The 16,400-nt window shown below is 32.3% G+C and overlaps 2 protein-coding genes across 2 annotated transcripts; both read right to left on the bottom strand.

Moving 5' to 3' along the window:
• Positions 1–7,064: 7,064 nt before the first annotated feature.
• Positions 7,065–9,967, bottom strand: LOC127107674 (zinc finger BED domain-containing protein RICESLEEPER 2). Its single transcript, XM_051044986.1, has 3 exons — positions 8,264–9,967; positions 7,317–7,644; positions 7,065–7,235 (listed from the first exon to the last, which is right to left on the bottom strand). The coding sequence occupies exons 1-3, from the start codon at positions 8,810–8,812 to the stop codon at positions 7,141–7,143; spliced, it is 972 nt and encodes a 323-aa protein (XP_050900943.1). The 5' UTR covers positions 8,813–9,967; the 3' UTR covers positions 7,065–7,140.
• Positions 9,968–12,340: 2,373 nt separating this feature from the next.
• On the bottom strand, positions 12,341–14,382 carry LOC127107673 (60S ribosomal protein L7a-2). The gene is made up of 7 exons (XM_051044985.1): positions 14,249–14,382; positions 14,045–14,095; positions 13,737–13,938; positions 13,097–13,266; positions 12,874–13,002; positions 12,686–12,778; positions 12,341–12,600 (listed from the first exon to the last, which is right to left on the bottom strand). The coding sequence occupies exons 1-7, from the start codon at positions 14,249–14,251 to the stop codon at positions 12,469–12,471; spliced, it is 780 nt and encodes a 259-aa protein (XP_050900942.1). The 5' UTR covers positions 14,252–14,382; the 3' UTR covers positions 12,341–12,468.
• Between the last annotated feature and the right edge of the window lie 2,018 nt (positions 14,383–16,400).

Genomic DNA, 16,400 nt, shown 5'->3' with positions numbered 1-16,400 from the left:
TTTATTTTTAGATATTGAAGATAAAGATAGTTTATTCTAATTTATCCTTTTCTTTTGTTAGCTTCTTATACATTCGTAAAAGATTTTGATACGAATGGTAAGAGGTTACCTCATCATCTTAATGATTTCTTCATCATATGAGGACTCCATTGTCGTTATCCTCCCACGTGAAGTAAGTTTGCTTGCTCTTTTTTTAGCCTTCTTAAATTTCTTTTGACTCTGATTTGTCTTTTTTCTTAAAGCGCAATTTGGCCCAAAGAGTTTAGGTCTTGAACAGGAGAGGTTGAATCTATGACGGAATGGTTTGCACTTATCCTTTTTCCATAGTTCAATATTTCAATTTCAGAATGATTTGAATTAATAAAGTGTTTTGTTTTTCCTTTTCTAAATGCATATGTGATCATATGTGCATATTTAAATCATCATAATTCATCCTTTACCCGCCTTTTTGATTATGATAAAGGGAGAGAATTATGCTCTTTGGGGGAGTAGAGTATACTCCCTACTTAATTGAAGGGGGATTAACCACTACAAATATATACATGTTTGTTTCTTTTAAGTCAAGTAAGTATGACAAGTGGTTAAAGATGCAAGCAGAAAAGTTAGGGTTTGCTGATCACTGTAAACATCCTCTAGATGGAATTCAAACTGAAGATATCTCAAGCCTCATCTCCAAGAAGATACAATAAAGTTCTTATATAATTGGCTTATTTGAAAAGTCTTGAAACTTCAAATTGTGAAAGAGAGGAAGCGTGAAAGCTTTCCCAGTCGCGTCTGAGTGAAGCTTGTTTTATAAAAACATAAAGGAATTCTTGTAAAGTAGCATGGATAAATGAACACACACACACACACACACACACACAAACAAACAAACATATTTAAAGTCCTTATTATCAAAGTAAACAAACCAAAACCCTTCTATATTGTAGCCAGTTGAATCAGGAATTGTCAGAAAGTTTTGAAGAAAATTTTCAAGTGACCAATTGATTGGATCATTTACCCAATTGGTTTGGTAAGTGAAAATGTAGTCCACAAACGATTAAGATGGAATTTTTAATGTTGGGCAATGTATTGTATCCATTCATCACTTTTTGAGCATTTGTAATCGATTAATTTTGGGCTTCTTCTTTATTGGGATAAGAAGTCAACTGATTAACACATTAATTTCGGCACATGGATATTTCCTTTTTGTGTCAATCTCTAGCCTATAAATATATGTCTTTCTCTTCACATATTGACATCCAAAAATTTGAGCTCTCTCTCTCTCTCTCTCTCTCTCTCTCTCTCTCTCTCTCTCTCTCTCTCTCTCTCTCTCTCTCTCTCTCTCTCTCTCTCTCTCTCTCTCTCTCTCTCTCTCTCTCTCTCTCTCTCTCTCTCTCTCTCTCTCTCTCTCACACACACACACACACACACACACACACACACGCGCACACACACAAATATATCTTCTAATTTTCTCTCACTTTAATATAGTCATAGTGCTTATAGAAAGTCTTTGTGTTTGGTGAGAAAGTTTGTAATTCTGGAAATGATGTTACTGCAAATTCACCAAGGCGTGTTTTTTCTCTTGGTTGAATAATTTATCCTTAAGCGAGTTTTTTTTATTTCAAAAGCTAAATCCTTTAGAATCTTTGTTTGGGGATTTAGATTCTTAAGTCGTTGTTTCGGTTCGTAAGCTCAACCAGTGTAAAAGCTTGCTTTGGTTCAAGATCAGTTTGGTTTAAAATATCAACTTGATTTGTGGTTAGCCTGTTTAAAATGGTGGTTTGGTTTGTAAGGTCAACCCGTGTCAAAACTTAATTTGGTTAGAGATCAACCCGGTTTAAAGTCTCAACTTGGTTTGTGGTCATCATGTTCAAAACCTCAGTTGTGTTTGTAGGATAACCTATTAAAAACTCATGTTTGATTCAACATAAGTCCGTAGAAAATCTCGGTTTAGCTTGGGAACTAACCGCTTCAACTCGTTGTTTGGAAAGAATTATAAACGGTTTAGTTCATTGTTTGGAAGGAAGACTGACCACTTATCTCCATTGTTATCTGTTTGGTTGGGAGTTAGCCTGAAACATCATTTTTCCTTATATAAGGGGCGGTCAAGAGTTTAACCTACTAAAAACTCTTAAGTATTGATGAATACTCTTAAGATTAAATCGTAGGGACAAGATTAGATCTTTTTGGACGAACCTGTATAACTCTTTGGTGTCATTTCTCTTACCCATAACTCTTTATTTTCCATATATTTACTTTTCGCTTCTATTTCTAAAAATATTTTTTAAAATTGTTTTAAACTTTGAAAATGATAACGAAATGTTTTCAAACTATTATTTTTCTAAAACCCATCATTCATCTCTCATCCCTCTCATCTAGGGTGTGGAGTAACATGTCCAACATATTGTACTCTAAAAAAGATGGAAGAATGGTTAAAGAAGTTTTTCCTCCCAGATAGTCACACAATTACTGGATGACTTTTATGTAAGCCTAACTCATATGCTTCAACTGCGAGGGAGCAATCATCTGGTGGTTTAAAACCTCTATTTCAAGACTGTTGAAAGGAAAGTAGAGACTCATGATCGAGAAAGTGCACTCATAAAAAGGAATAATGTGCTTCACATACTCACTGCAAGTCCTTTTATCTTCCTTGTGGATCAGTACAATCTAATATAAATAAGGACCCATGTCGAGGAAGACTCTCTCAAGACTACCTTCGCGAGCAAACGTAGAGGCATTTGTTGAAATGACAAGATCAACCAAAGAGGCAGAGGCATCCCCTTTAGATTTCTGACTCATAATGAGAATCATTTCCTTCGACTAAAGAAAAGAGTATATTGTAGAAATACATATGACAAAAAGAACAAAAGTAGCACCAGAAGAAACTATATGAATGTATTCATAGAGATCGCATAATGACTTACCAAAAGAAGTATCAAAAGCATTACCAACAACCTAAAATGCCTCAAGAAAACACTTAAGTACGTCAATTTTCAAAGGTCATTAAGATAGAACCTACCAAAAGGCATATGAAGCATGAGGCATGTTTAAGGCGCGCAATCCCAATAAGATCAACGTCACCTCTTGGTTGTCCACTCAAGTTGGGTTTCGGTCGGTAGGAAAGGACAAATGCAACAAAGCCCTTGCACTACAAGGAAAGGCAAGGACTTGGAGCCAACTGTTATGTGACGATCAAGAAGACATACAATTGTGGCCCAGAGAAGGCAATAATCCACCAAGTCACTTGCATAGTAGGAGTCAAAAGATATGTGACCTCAAGATACTACCAACCATGACAACATTACAAATGACTTACAAAACATCTAGGAAGCTGGTGGGAATAATTAAAGAAGTTAAGATTAAAATTGGCAAATTCTCATTTTTTTTTATAGATTTTATGGTGTTAGACGTCGAGAAATATTCTAAGATACCTCTTATCTTAGGAAGACGCTTCACGAATACCGCAAAGATGCTCGTGAACATTGACAAATGTCAAGTGAACGAAAGGATAAAAGACCATGAGGTATATTTTCATATGATTAGTATAACTTAGCATTAAAAGCGTCAAGTTAATGACATTAAGCACATATCTTGTTGGGAGACAGCCAAACCCATTTTTGTTTTTTTTTTCTTTTTAGGATACATTTTGTTGAGAATTATTCAAAACTTACAGTGTTGAAAACTCTCTGTGTGACTGATATAATACAAGATTTTCTCGCTAAGCCCACTTTAACATGGACCAACTCCTGCTTAGCGAGTTGTGTGCAAAATCACATGAAAAAACATGCAAAGCGGTATAAACTAGGGGTGGCAATTGGATCCATTTAGAGAAAATCCATCCAATTCATCCATCAAAAAATCCATCCAATCCATCCACTACATAAAAAATTAAGTTAATGGATTGATCCAATCCATCCATTTATAAGCATGAATTGATCCAATCCATCCAACACATTTTAATGATCCAATAGATTTTTTTATCTAATTTTAAAAAAATAATTTTTTTCAAATATTAATTTATTTATTTTTGAAAAATAAAAAATATTTTTTTTTTCGAAAAAAAATATTTTTTTTTGAAAAATAAAAATAAAATTATTTTTTTCGAAAAAAAATATTTTTTTTTGAAAATACAAAAAATCGTTTTTTTTCCAAAAATTTAAAAATAATTTTGAAAAATACCAAATTTTGATTTTATTTTCAAAAAAATTTTTTTTTATTTGAATATAAAAAAAATATTTTTTTTCGAAAAAAAAACAATTTTTAAATTATTTTTTTCGAAAATACAAAAATATTTTTTTTTTTGAAAAAAAATAATTTTTCTTGAAAAAAGCTGATATTGTTTTATTAAAAATAATAAAAATAAATAAATTTTTCAAAAAAATAAGTGATTTTTTTCAAAAAAGAAATGGATGGATGGATATCCATCCACTAAAAATATGATAATGGATGGATTTGATGGATTTTTATTCTTAATGGATGGATTGGATTGGATATTTTTAAAAAACTTTTAATGGATTGTTAATGGATAATGGATTGTTTTGATCCATCCATTAACGATCCAATCCATATCCATCCAATCCATCCATTTTGTCACCCATAGTATAAACCCTCTTAATGAGAGGGTGGTTGCAGACATTAATTACTTAATTACTTAGTTCAGAATGTTAAATAACTCTTAAAAACATTATATCTATCATTTGCATGATGTTAAACTGAAGAAAAGGCGGTGCCAAAGCATAAGAGGGTCTTAAAAGGTTCACACTTGAGTTTAATCTTCACACGCCTAAACATTGAGGTTCTCACACGCATTTTCTTTTCAAACTTCAGAGCAATTACGAGTATGTCACTGAATTCACCTTCTTTACATGTAAACATGTACATTAGTATATGTTTCCATCATTTCCATGTTCTAGTCTTAGAATAATTGATGCATGTGATTATCATTTTCATTATATTAAGAAACATAATATGCAAGCATTGGGAGGTTATAACATGTTCATACATGTCTTTATTAACAGAGAAATTCTTATGAACTTAAGGAAATAGACTATGTTAAAATATTTAGTGAACTTTTAAAGGTTTTCATGCTACAAGCGTAAAAAAGACTTTTGACCATTGCTTGATTGTGGTATTTTCAAAATGATAGAAACTAAGGTTTTGTTTACTTTTGTTAAAATCATGATAACTAAAATTTTCATTTCTGCACATCACTAAAAAGGTTTTTAAAAAAAAAGTACAAAACAGTGCAACTTCATTTACACAATATAGGTATATAACAAAATTTTCAATGTAAATGAATGTTGTATATGACTCCAAAAAATTAGTCATTGGTAGAAAAAGGCACTCGTGAATCAAATCGTCATGACTATCTTATGACGTAACAAATTCAAAAATTCTGACCATAAAAAAAATATAATCAATCAAAAGAAGAAAATTGATTTTTGTCAAATTACCCTAAATAAAAATAGCACAAATTAAATCTATAATAAAGTGCATGATTTAATGTATATATAAATTTGATAATGTAATTCTTCTCTCAATTTATCTAAATAGTTTTGTTCTAATTCTTTTCTCAGTTCTTTTGAAATAAAATTTTGAATTTTTTTTAAAAATAATTATTAGATATTTCTATTTTCGAATGCATAAATATATCGTAGAACAATATTGATAATTTAATTATCAACATTGTTATTCCTACACCAAATACTTACACCATATACATTGTTTGTCGTATTTAAACGATGAACAGTATTCTTAAAATAAAGTAATATATTTATGAGCAGTACATGAACTGTACACGTAAACAATGTCTATAAACAATGCACGTGAACAGTGATTTAAAGTAATGAAAAAAATTGATTAATTAAATATAAAAAATTGGTTAATGAAGTGACGAAGTTGGTTAATAAACCCAAATATTAAAAATAAAAAATTTTAGTGATAAATCAAAATTGATTAATAACCACTCAAGATATTACAAATAATTTTGAATAGCCATCAAAATTGGTTAATACAACGTTATGAAATCGATTAAAAAAATTATAAAATTGATTAATAATTATTCAAATAATAAAAAAATAATAATAAACATTATTTTTATATTTTTTCAGAAAATAATATATTATTATAATATTTTACTAATATGGTGAACAGGAAAATACAAGTGTAGAGTGGATAGGAATAGCATTTTTCTTTAATTATTCCTTCAACTTAAACAAGTATTTACAAATAGTCCTAAACAACCTTTTAGATTTTTCTAATATATAATAAATAATAAATTCAAAAGCATTTTAAAGTCAAAACCTCTACTAAAAAAACATTATCACAAATAAGGACTTAAAGAAAAACTTTAGATTTATTTAACGTATACTATTTATTATGTCTTAAAATAGTGAATATTAAATGATTTTTTCATTCTTCGTTTTTAAAAGAGTTTAAAAAGGACTTAAAGAAGAACTTTAGATTTATTTTACATATACTATTCTATTTTAAAATAGTGAATATTAAATGATTTTTTCATGCTTCGTTTTTAAAAGAGTTTAATATCTATGCACAGAAAAGTTTAAAAGTTTCTTACATAATCAGCACATTATATCCATGCATAAATATAATTTTAAACAAATTTATTACAAAAATCAAATAATATTAACCATTTATATGCAAATCAAGTAGGGGTGGCAAACGGGTATGTCCGTCCCGTTTAGGCCCGCCCCACAAAAGCCCGCAAGAAAACGGGGCGGGGCGGGGCGGTCAAAGGTAGAGATGCGGGCTCACTTACTAGGTCCGCCCCATTTAATGACGGGCATGCGGGCATGCCCGTTATTCTCTTTAAAAAAACATTTTTCACTCATGATGATATAATTTAAAAAAAGTACTCATACATCCTAATACTACTAAAATCTAATAAAGTCTTTGCTAAATAATGTATGTAAAAACACACTTGCATTGCATAAAAATCACTATCATTATCCTACATCCAATAATTAAATTCAACAAACCTTAAATTAAATATCACGAATTCAACATAAGTTCAACACCACAAATTGAACAAAAGTTCAACTCCATAAATTCAACAAAAGTTATGAAAGAAGTCATAAATAGTTTAATCTAACACAAAAATCTCTAAATTCTCTACAAACATAAAAGATGCACTCATCAATCTTCATCTACGTCATGAACATATGATGCTTCAGTTGTAATACTTTTCGCCAAGTTTCCATCATCATTATCTTCATCATCACCCACTACATCTATAAAAAAAATTACGTGTAAGTAACAAAATTATAAGAATCACAAAGTATTAAAAGAAACTTTAATATTTGATTATGTACCAAAACTGTTGAAACCGTGAAGCCAACTGCGAGTACAAATCAATGCCTCTACATTCTTCGACAACAAGCGACTTCTATATTTGTTTAGAATGATCGAACCAATACTGAAAGCAGATTCAGATGCAACAGTAGTAATAGGGATGCCTAACAAATCACGAGCCAATAAAGATAACTCTTTAAACCTATTCCAATTCTCCTTCCACCATTGAAGAACATTCAAGTCATCAAAATTTTGATAACTTAAATCCACACTTGCCTCATCCAAATAAACATCAAGTTGAGACTTTCCGGTCTCTGTTGCAAGTTGTTGTTTGTGTGCTTTCAAATCCTATTATAATAAAAAGGAAAAGAATAGAGACATGTTACAACATGTAACAATGACAACGTTTAACAACATGTAACATATTAAGACAATCAAATTTAGACAGCATTTAGCAGCATGTTTGTAACATTAACAATAACATATTTGTCAATTTACAGCATGTTATAACAACATTTAACAGCATGTTTCTTACATTAAACAACAACATGTATAACAATTTACAGCACGTTATAACAGCATTTAACAGCATGTAACAATTTACAGCATGTTTCTTACATTTAACAGCAGCATATTTGACAATTTACAGCATGTTATAACAACATTTAACAGCATGTTACAGTTTACAGCATGTTTCTTACATTTAACAGCAGCATATTTTGCAATTTACAGCATGTTATAACAACATTTAACAACATGTAACAGTTTACAGCATGTTTCTTACATTTAACAGCAGCATATTTGGCAATTTACAACATGTTATAACAACATTTAACAGCATGTAACAATTGACAGCATGTTTCTTATATTTAACAGCAGCATATTTGGCAATTTAGAGCATGTTATTAAAGCGTTTAACAACATGTAACATATTAAAGTCAGTTAACAATTAGAGGAGGCTACATACATTGAACAAACTTTTAGTTAACGCGTGTGAACTTGATTCCCCTCTAGTGATGGAAGATGGAGTTTGAGAGGTTGTAGAAGACGAAGTATGAAGGCAACGATACATCTCAAAGAGAGTGTACAATTTCTGCTTGATTTCATTTGTTTTAATTGTTGAGGTAAGTGGATCAACTTTTTCATACATGTATTCCAAAGAGGTAAGCTTAATCCTTGGGTCAAGAACCGCTCCTAGAGCAAGAACCACACTATAATCACTCCAATACTTCTCAAACTTGATCATCATTCTTTCAGCTATGTCTCTTATAAGAGTGTCTTCATCTTTGATGTTTGCCATCAAAACACACTGAATTTTCCAAATTTGCAAAAAATACAAATTGGAAGTAGGATAAGACATTCCGGAAATTAAGTTTGTTGTCTCATAAAATGGCAACAAGAATGTGCATATCTTATCTCCTCTTTTCCAATCTTCGGAAGGGAAAACCTTATAATTATCATCATGAAAACTAAGGCTTGTAAATACATGTCGGTACTTCAATGCACTTTGAAGCATCAAATAAGTAGAATTCCATCTAGTGGAAACATCGTAAGATAAACCAGCCGATGTTTCAATACCGCCAATGAGTTCAATGCATTCCTTGAATTTTCATTCTACCCTCAGAGTTCTTCACATATTTGACACTTTCCCTAATCTTTTCCAATGCATCACCAATTACTTTCAAACCCTCTTGCACAATCAAATTTAAAACACGCGCTGAGCAACGAACATGAAAGAACTCTCCCTCAGATAATAACCAGTTTTGCAAGACAAGTTGTCTTTTCAAATGAGCTTGCATCACGTCATTAGCAGAAGCATTATCTAATGTGAGTGAAAAAATCTTCTTCTCAATTCCCCAATCTGATAAAAAGTCAAGAATCTTTTTTGACATTTCAGATCCCGTGTGTGGAGGAGGCATATGACAAAAGTTTAGAATCTTACTCTTCAAATTCCAATTGGAATCAACATAATGAGAAGTCAAGCAAATATAACCTTCACTTGTACAAGTTGTCCACATATTAGAAGTTAGTGAAATTCTAGAGGGAATATTAGCTAACTCCTTCTTAAGAGCTTCTTTCTCTGTCTTGAATATTTCATCAACATCAGCCTTAGCGGTATTTCTTGAAATAGGAGAAAAGCCAGGATTCAAATATTTCATCCAATCCCTAATTTTTTGAAACTCCACAAATTCATACGGTAAATCATGTGCAATGATTGCAGTAACACACATTGATCTAGAAATCTTTTTATCTATTGTAAGATTCTTGAGTCTACCTTGCAAGTCCATAATTACTTGACCTACATCAGCATACTTGATTTTAGTGCACTTCTTCATATGCCGATTCAAACTCGTGGTACCATAATTCCTATCGCCACCCTTCAAAATCTTTGAACAACCATTGCACTTAGCCAATGGATTCCCATCTTTATCCGCCCCAAGTTTAGTAAACACTTTCCAACAATCAGCACTTGATGTTTTGGCCTTCTTAGACTTAGGTAAAACATCTTCTTCAATTCTTCTTAGTTCATTTACGCCTTGAATTGTTTCATTCTCTAAATCAACCACATTCACTTCATCTACAATCCAACGGTTTCTGAATCCATTTCATTTATCACCTATGTATCCAAATAAAAGAAATTAAAATAACATTATAAAACATGCAATCTTAATCTTCCAATTATACATGCACCAAACAAACCCAAGCAACCAAAATAATAGAAACTTTATATCAACATTATATCAACATTATGAACTTTATTTCAACATTATGTATAGTTAATTTATTTTGATTCAAATAATAGAACAGTAATATATTAACATTGTGACAAGAACAGTAATATATATCAACATTATGTATAGTTAGTTTATTTCAACATTGTGACAAGAACAGTAATATATTAACATTTCAACAAATATATTGAATTGTTCAAACATGCCATTAGGTAGGATTTCCTAAACAGCTAAACAGTAATACTAAAAACAGTAATTAAAAACAAGTGAATTGTGTTAAAAAAAAAAGTAAAATTGTATTAAGCTAACACTGAAAACATGAGATCTCTATTATATGAGTAACACTTGGCTCATATAATAGGTGGCAACTGTCATGCGAGTTCGCAGTGCTTTGTCGTTTGCAACTCACTCATTTTTCAAGGATCATGCATTTTTTGATGTGCAAGTACCAACTATAACAACCACAGACTCCGAAGGATTTAGCAACATGTTCCAGGTTACAACTACCGAGAATCAGAAAGCAGACAAGGGAAAAGCAAACTAGTTGAAACTTTAAAAAGAAGTGAAAGCAACAAGGAAGCTTTGGCGGCAGCAATTCAGGATCTGCATAAAACTAATGAACTGGCATTACAATTGGAAGGAAGAGAAAAGAAAAAATTCGGAACTTCATTGAAGCATGACGGAGTAGACTCTTTTGAAGATTTTTTCTCTACCAAAACTTATTTGACTGTTTCCGGTCGCTTACATCTCTAGAGTTTCGCATCTGCTCTTGGTAATGTGTACTCGTTTGGACCTAGATTTCAAGCAGATAAAACAGATTTTGCAAAACATGCTGCAGAAATGTGGATGGTTGAGGCTGAAATGGCTTTTGTTGAGTACCTCCCTACTAGCCAAGACACAACTGAATTTGTCAACGCTACCTCCATTTCCTTAGGCAAAACAGCCTTGAGGGAATAGTCGCATTTCACCAGTTACTTTCTTCAGCTGGGCTGGGAGGCATGGAAAATTGAATGAGCCCTTGAATCTGGGGTAAGTTATATTTATAGGCCTCTGTTTTATATCGCTATAGATTCGGTAATGAACCACTGTAATGAGCAGCCAACTTTTGATTAATTCACCTATGCACAGACTGCTATCTATAAAGTCTAGCCCTCATTCAACTTACCGTTTTATTTGCTTTTATCAGCTGATTAAGAGCTTCATCCTAATCCACTAACTGGTCTAGCCCTCATTCAACTTACCGTTTTATTTGCTTTTATCAATTGATTAAGAGCTTCATCCTAATCCACTAATTGGTCTAGCCCTCATTCAACTTACCGTTTTATTTGCTTTTATCAGCTGATTAAGAGCTTCATCCTAATCCCACCACTGGACCAATAACCGAAATTCTTCCCTGCTAACAAACCAACCAATAACCGAAATTATTCCCTACTAACAAACCCCATAACTTGAATTCTTCACCTCTAACCGTTTCTCAACCAACCAATAACCGAAATTCTGCTATCACCACCACTGGACCCCAATCCGCCATTATACTACTGTAGTAGTTATTTTCTTTAATTTATTTTATCAAAAACAAAATTCAGAAATTTCATCAATGTGGTCGACGAAGAGAAAGTTGAAAATTACCTGAACCGTGTGACTGTCAAAGAGAGAGGCCATATCGAAGAGAGAGATGAGACTAGAGAATGAAACCGTTTGTGAGGCTGATGAACAGATAGATGTAATTTTCAAAAGAATAACTCAGTTTGACAAAGAGATGAGAGATCAATGTAACCCTAATTTTGATATGAGAGATAGATGTTCTTAAATTATACCCGCCCGCGGGCTGACCGCGACCGCCCTAGGCCCACCCCATTTTTTGTGGGGTAGGGCGGGGCGAACATACATAAATACGCAGGTACAAAATTCAGGCCCGGCCCGCCAAAAATGACGGGTAAAACAAGCATGGCCCCACCAAAAATGACAAGTAAAACTGGCCGGGCCCATTTTGCCACCCATAAAATCAAGTAAATACATACAAATTTTATTTAATACTTTTTAGATGATATGTTTTTAAATTGAGTATGTTATTAAATTGTTATATCTATACTTTGACCAAAGGAAACATACCAGTCCCAATCCTAAAACTAAAATCTGAAACCAAATAAACCCAAATAGATTTCGGTAACGAATTTGAAATATTTCCCAATTACTAGACCATTATAATTATTATATGGCACAACAACAAAAATGGAACAACAATGCACGGTAGTTTCTATGACCAAAACTATGCCAGCAGAGGCATCCATGTTTATAATAAAACTCATAACTGAAACAAAAATTATATGGCTTTCGTAAATAACAAACGTTTTGAGGTGATAAATCTGATAAACAAACTACAGAAAAATTTCAATTTAGATAAATGACACATAAGAAAGCAAGCAACAGAATATAAACTCTAAGTCATCCTCTGGGCAGCTTCCTTGGCAATAAGCCTTTCCTTCGCCTTGGTTTTGGCTTGGGATTTGGAACCCATGATTCCACCACCCCACTTCTTCCTGTACTCTTCATACTTGTCATTGAAGTTAGCCTAAAATAAAACCAAAATAAAATCATCAGTTTTATTGGCAATATTATACACACTAGAAAAAGAGAATTATAAAATTCAATGTTACCTTGATTGCTTCAAGGACCCTGCTAAACTCCATTTTATCTTCATTTTTAACCGTTGTCAAGCACAAAACAGCTGCAGTTTTCTTATGGACAACCTGTAAAGTGTAGATGGGTTATGAGTAACTAACAAAGTAATGTCAATATAACTCACTCCAGTTACATATTAGTGTTCAAAATACAACACACTTACAGTTCCAAGGCGAGCCTTGCCCTTGACAATACAATAAGGAATTTCCATCTTCCGGCACAAAGCTGGAAGCCAGACAACCAATTCAATTGGATCAACGTCATGAGCAATCACGACAAGCTGAGCTTTATTCTGTAAGGAAAACATAGCTTAGCAAATCATTCATCAATATCACAAAACAAGACAAAAAAACAAGAGCATACTTTAGCAAATAACTCAAGACAACCTGCTCAATGAGGTAGGTAACATGATTGAGACCATATTTCACATTAATAGGCTTCTTAGTCTCGACTGTTTTACCCTCAGACTCTGCCTGAGCCCTTTTCAAAAGCCTCTCCCTCTTTTCTGCTTTGTCCTCAGGCCTGTACTTCAGAAGAATCTTGAACAAGCTTGTTGCTGCAGGTGCAACCATTCAAGATAATCAGAATCATTACTCAAACAATATAAGTCCGCACATAATCACAATGCTGTAGAACACAAAAGTAACACAAAGGCACTCTTTCTGGATTTAAATATAAGGTGTAATAAGCTAAAGTGTCATAAGCTACAATCTAAAGTAAAGTAGAAACAAAGTGTATATGATAAAAAAAATGAAAAAATATGAAAGTATATCTTAATTTTCAATTGAAAAATACAGAGCAACTCTATTATAGAGATATCAGTCTTTACGAAACAGATGTTGATAAACTCCTCTAAAAGCACGGGATCTTCATACTACAGCTATAGCCTATAACATTGCATAACAATTGCCACAGTAAACATATCAATATATACTAAAACATCAGCATTCAGACAATAATATCTTGAAAAGCACACAAATGTGACGGCAAAATCAACTCCAAACACACAATCAGTTTATTTCTGACCTAAGTTTTTGTCGAGAGTTTTTGTAAACTGGTTCAAAGCTGGGGGAACCTTCAACCTCTGCTTCAGAATTCTCTTCTTCCTCTGAATCTGAACATTCTTTGGCCATTTCACGAATCTAGTCAAATCCCTCTTAGGAGGCAATGCCCCTCCAATTCCGAATTGCTTTGGGCGTTTCTCGAAAAGTGGGTTTGTAACCTTCTCCTGATATACATAAACCAAATACAAAATTATTCTCAAGACAAAACGATTAATAAAACAAAACAAAACTTGAATCGTAAATAAGATTGATATTGAAGCAGTTACTTACGGGCTTCTTCTTGGAAGCTGCAACTGGAGCTTTAACACCCTTTTTGGGACCCTAAGAAATCAAACACGATGATTATAACTGTTAGTTGCGGAAATCTTGTTTGATGTAGTATTGAAATGAGATAAACGAAGACAGTGAAGAAATAGAGATAAGGATGATTAGAAAAACGTGTAAAGAGGATCTGAATTCGTAGAGTTTACTCACCATTGCTGCTGCTGGTGGAAAAGCTCGTTCCGTGCGGTGAAGAAAACCTCAGAGAGAAAAACCCTAATTGATATAGTTTCTTATATGTGTGTAAATATGGGCCTGTCCATTACCGGTTCAGCCCAGTTTTTTTTTTTGATATATTGGTTGAATTAAAAGGAGAAAAAAAAATATTATTCGTTCACTACTAGGTTTCCATTGCTAATTTTTTACATGTAATATGATAATAGAAAAATAAAAATAAAAATAATTTTTTATTAAGTTTACTACAATTCTTTCTTTATGTGATGTTAAAAAAACAATATAGAACACGGAAAATTGGTGTGTATTAGTGAAGTTTACTATAGAAATTCTTTGGTATGATAGTGAGAGTCTCCAACAAATAGATAAGTGGTGTATCTACAAGGTTAACACTTCAACGATTAATTCATTAAAATGGAACATGCAAGTGTATATTGAACCATGCATCAGTGTGACGTTGAACCACATTTATATATGAACAACGATTAGAAAACCCTCGATGAATATGGCATGTGATACAGTGATTGTGAGATGGACTCCTTAGTGAAGGTATATTTGTTCGTTAATATAATGGGTTGAGTTAAGGATTAGGTTGGTCTTGTTGATCCCTCCTTACAAAAATCTCATATGATTCCCAATTAACTTCCTCCAAACCTCAAGAGGCAATATACGGAAGGATAAGAAGAAAATTAGGATGGCATTAAGCATCGAATTAAGTAGAATCACTTTATCCCAATACTAACATACACGTGTCTCCAAGAATGCAGTCTTCTGCTTTTAAACGAGTTCCCTTAGTTGTCTCAAGGCGAGGATTATCGCGTACTGGTAAACCAAGATACTTTGGAGGCAAAGCCATATATTATAGTGAAGAAAGTATTTATATCCATAAACCCATAATTTTCCTTAACTTCAACAAGATTACTTTTACCAAAATTGAATTGAAGACCCGGTGCAAGCTTGAATCCCCAAAGAATGGTCTTAATCATCCACGAATTATCAATTGTAGTATCATCTAAAAAGAGTATCATTTGCATACTAAATACAGTGATTGAAGATGGCCATTCTTATAATTCCAAGAGATTTCAACCGTAGAACACATACAATGACTCTCTGCAGAGGACGACGAGTAAATAGCTAGTTCGTTATTTTTCTCTCTCTCTCACCCCCCCCCCCACACACACACGCACGCACGCACACGCACACATGCACAAGCACACGCACACGCACACACACACACATACATATGAAAAGGAACATAAAGTTCTTAAGCGGATTTGATATGAAACCCGACTATTTTCTTTGAAATTCTAATGTTTCTACTATTATAAACATGGTAGAATCAATTTAACATTAGAAACAATATTTCATTTTAAATGAATTTTTGTTCATTTTTTCATATTAATTTTCAAGTTATACTTAGAGACATCAACCATAATTTTAAAATTTAGTTACATTCACAATTTTTTATTACAATTTATTAAAATAAAATTAAAGTAATAAGATTTTTTTTATACAAATATTCAATAGACATATATCTCCTTTATTTTTACTCAATCGCATAGAATATATCTTTATAAAAGTGATTTTTAAAAATATCTGTGTGAAAAAAAAGCATGTTAAACTAACCAACAAAATGATAAAATGAAAAATAAATAAAAGAGAAGTAAGGAAGAATGGAGATGGATTAAGACACGTGTAATGAGAAAGGGGAAGAAGAAGAATAGTACAAAGTCTTAAATTGAAATATGGAAGTCATGGTCCTTTTCTTCATCATAATTTTTTTTCTAAAAAATATCATGAGGCAATAAATTTATTTACCAAGGATTATATAACAAAGAAAGAATGAGAACATAAGATAGAGAGAAACCAATGAATATGTAAAATGAATTTGAATGTATGTTTAAGAGATATGTTTACTAGAACCAAGAAAAAATAAGGTCTTTACTAGTGTAGTTTTTCATGTTTTTCATGTTTTATTGTTGTAAAATAACGTTGGCACTATGAAAACATTCTCTTTCTCGCTTCAGTTTCACTATATTCTAACCTTTCAGTATTTATCATTGATTTGGTTTCTTAATAAATATAGATTGTGGGAATTGTGGAAGGAATGAATACATATAATTTATATTGA

Source organism: Lathyrus oleraceus, chromosome 7, assembly GCF_024323335.1.
Source record: "Lathyrus oleraceus cultivar Zhongwan6 chromosome 7, CAAS_Psat_ZW6_1.0, whole genome shotgun sequence".
Classification (NCBI taxonomy): Eukaryota; Viridiplantae; Streptophyta; class Magnoliopsida; order Fabales; family Fabaceae; genus Lathyrus; species Lathyrus oleraceus.
The sequence above is the reverse complement of the archived record's forward strand: the minus strand, read 5'-3'. Positions and strand labels throughout refer to the sequence as shown.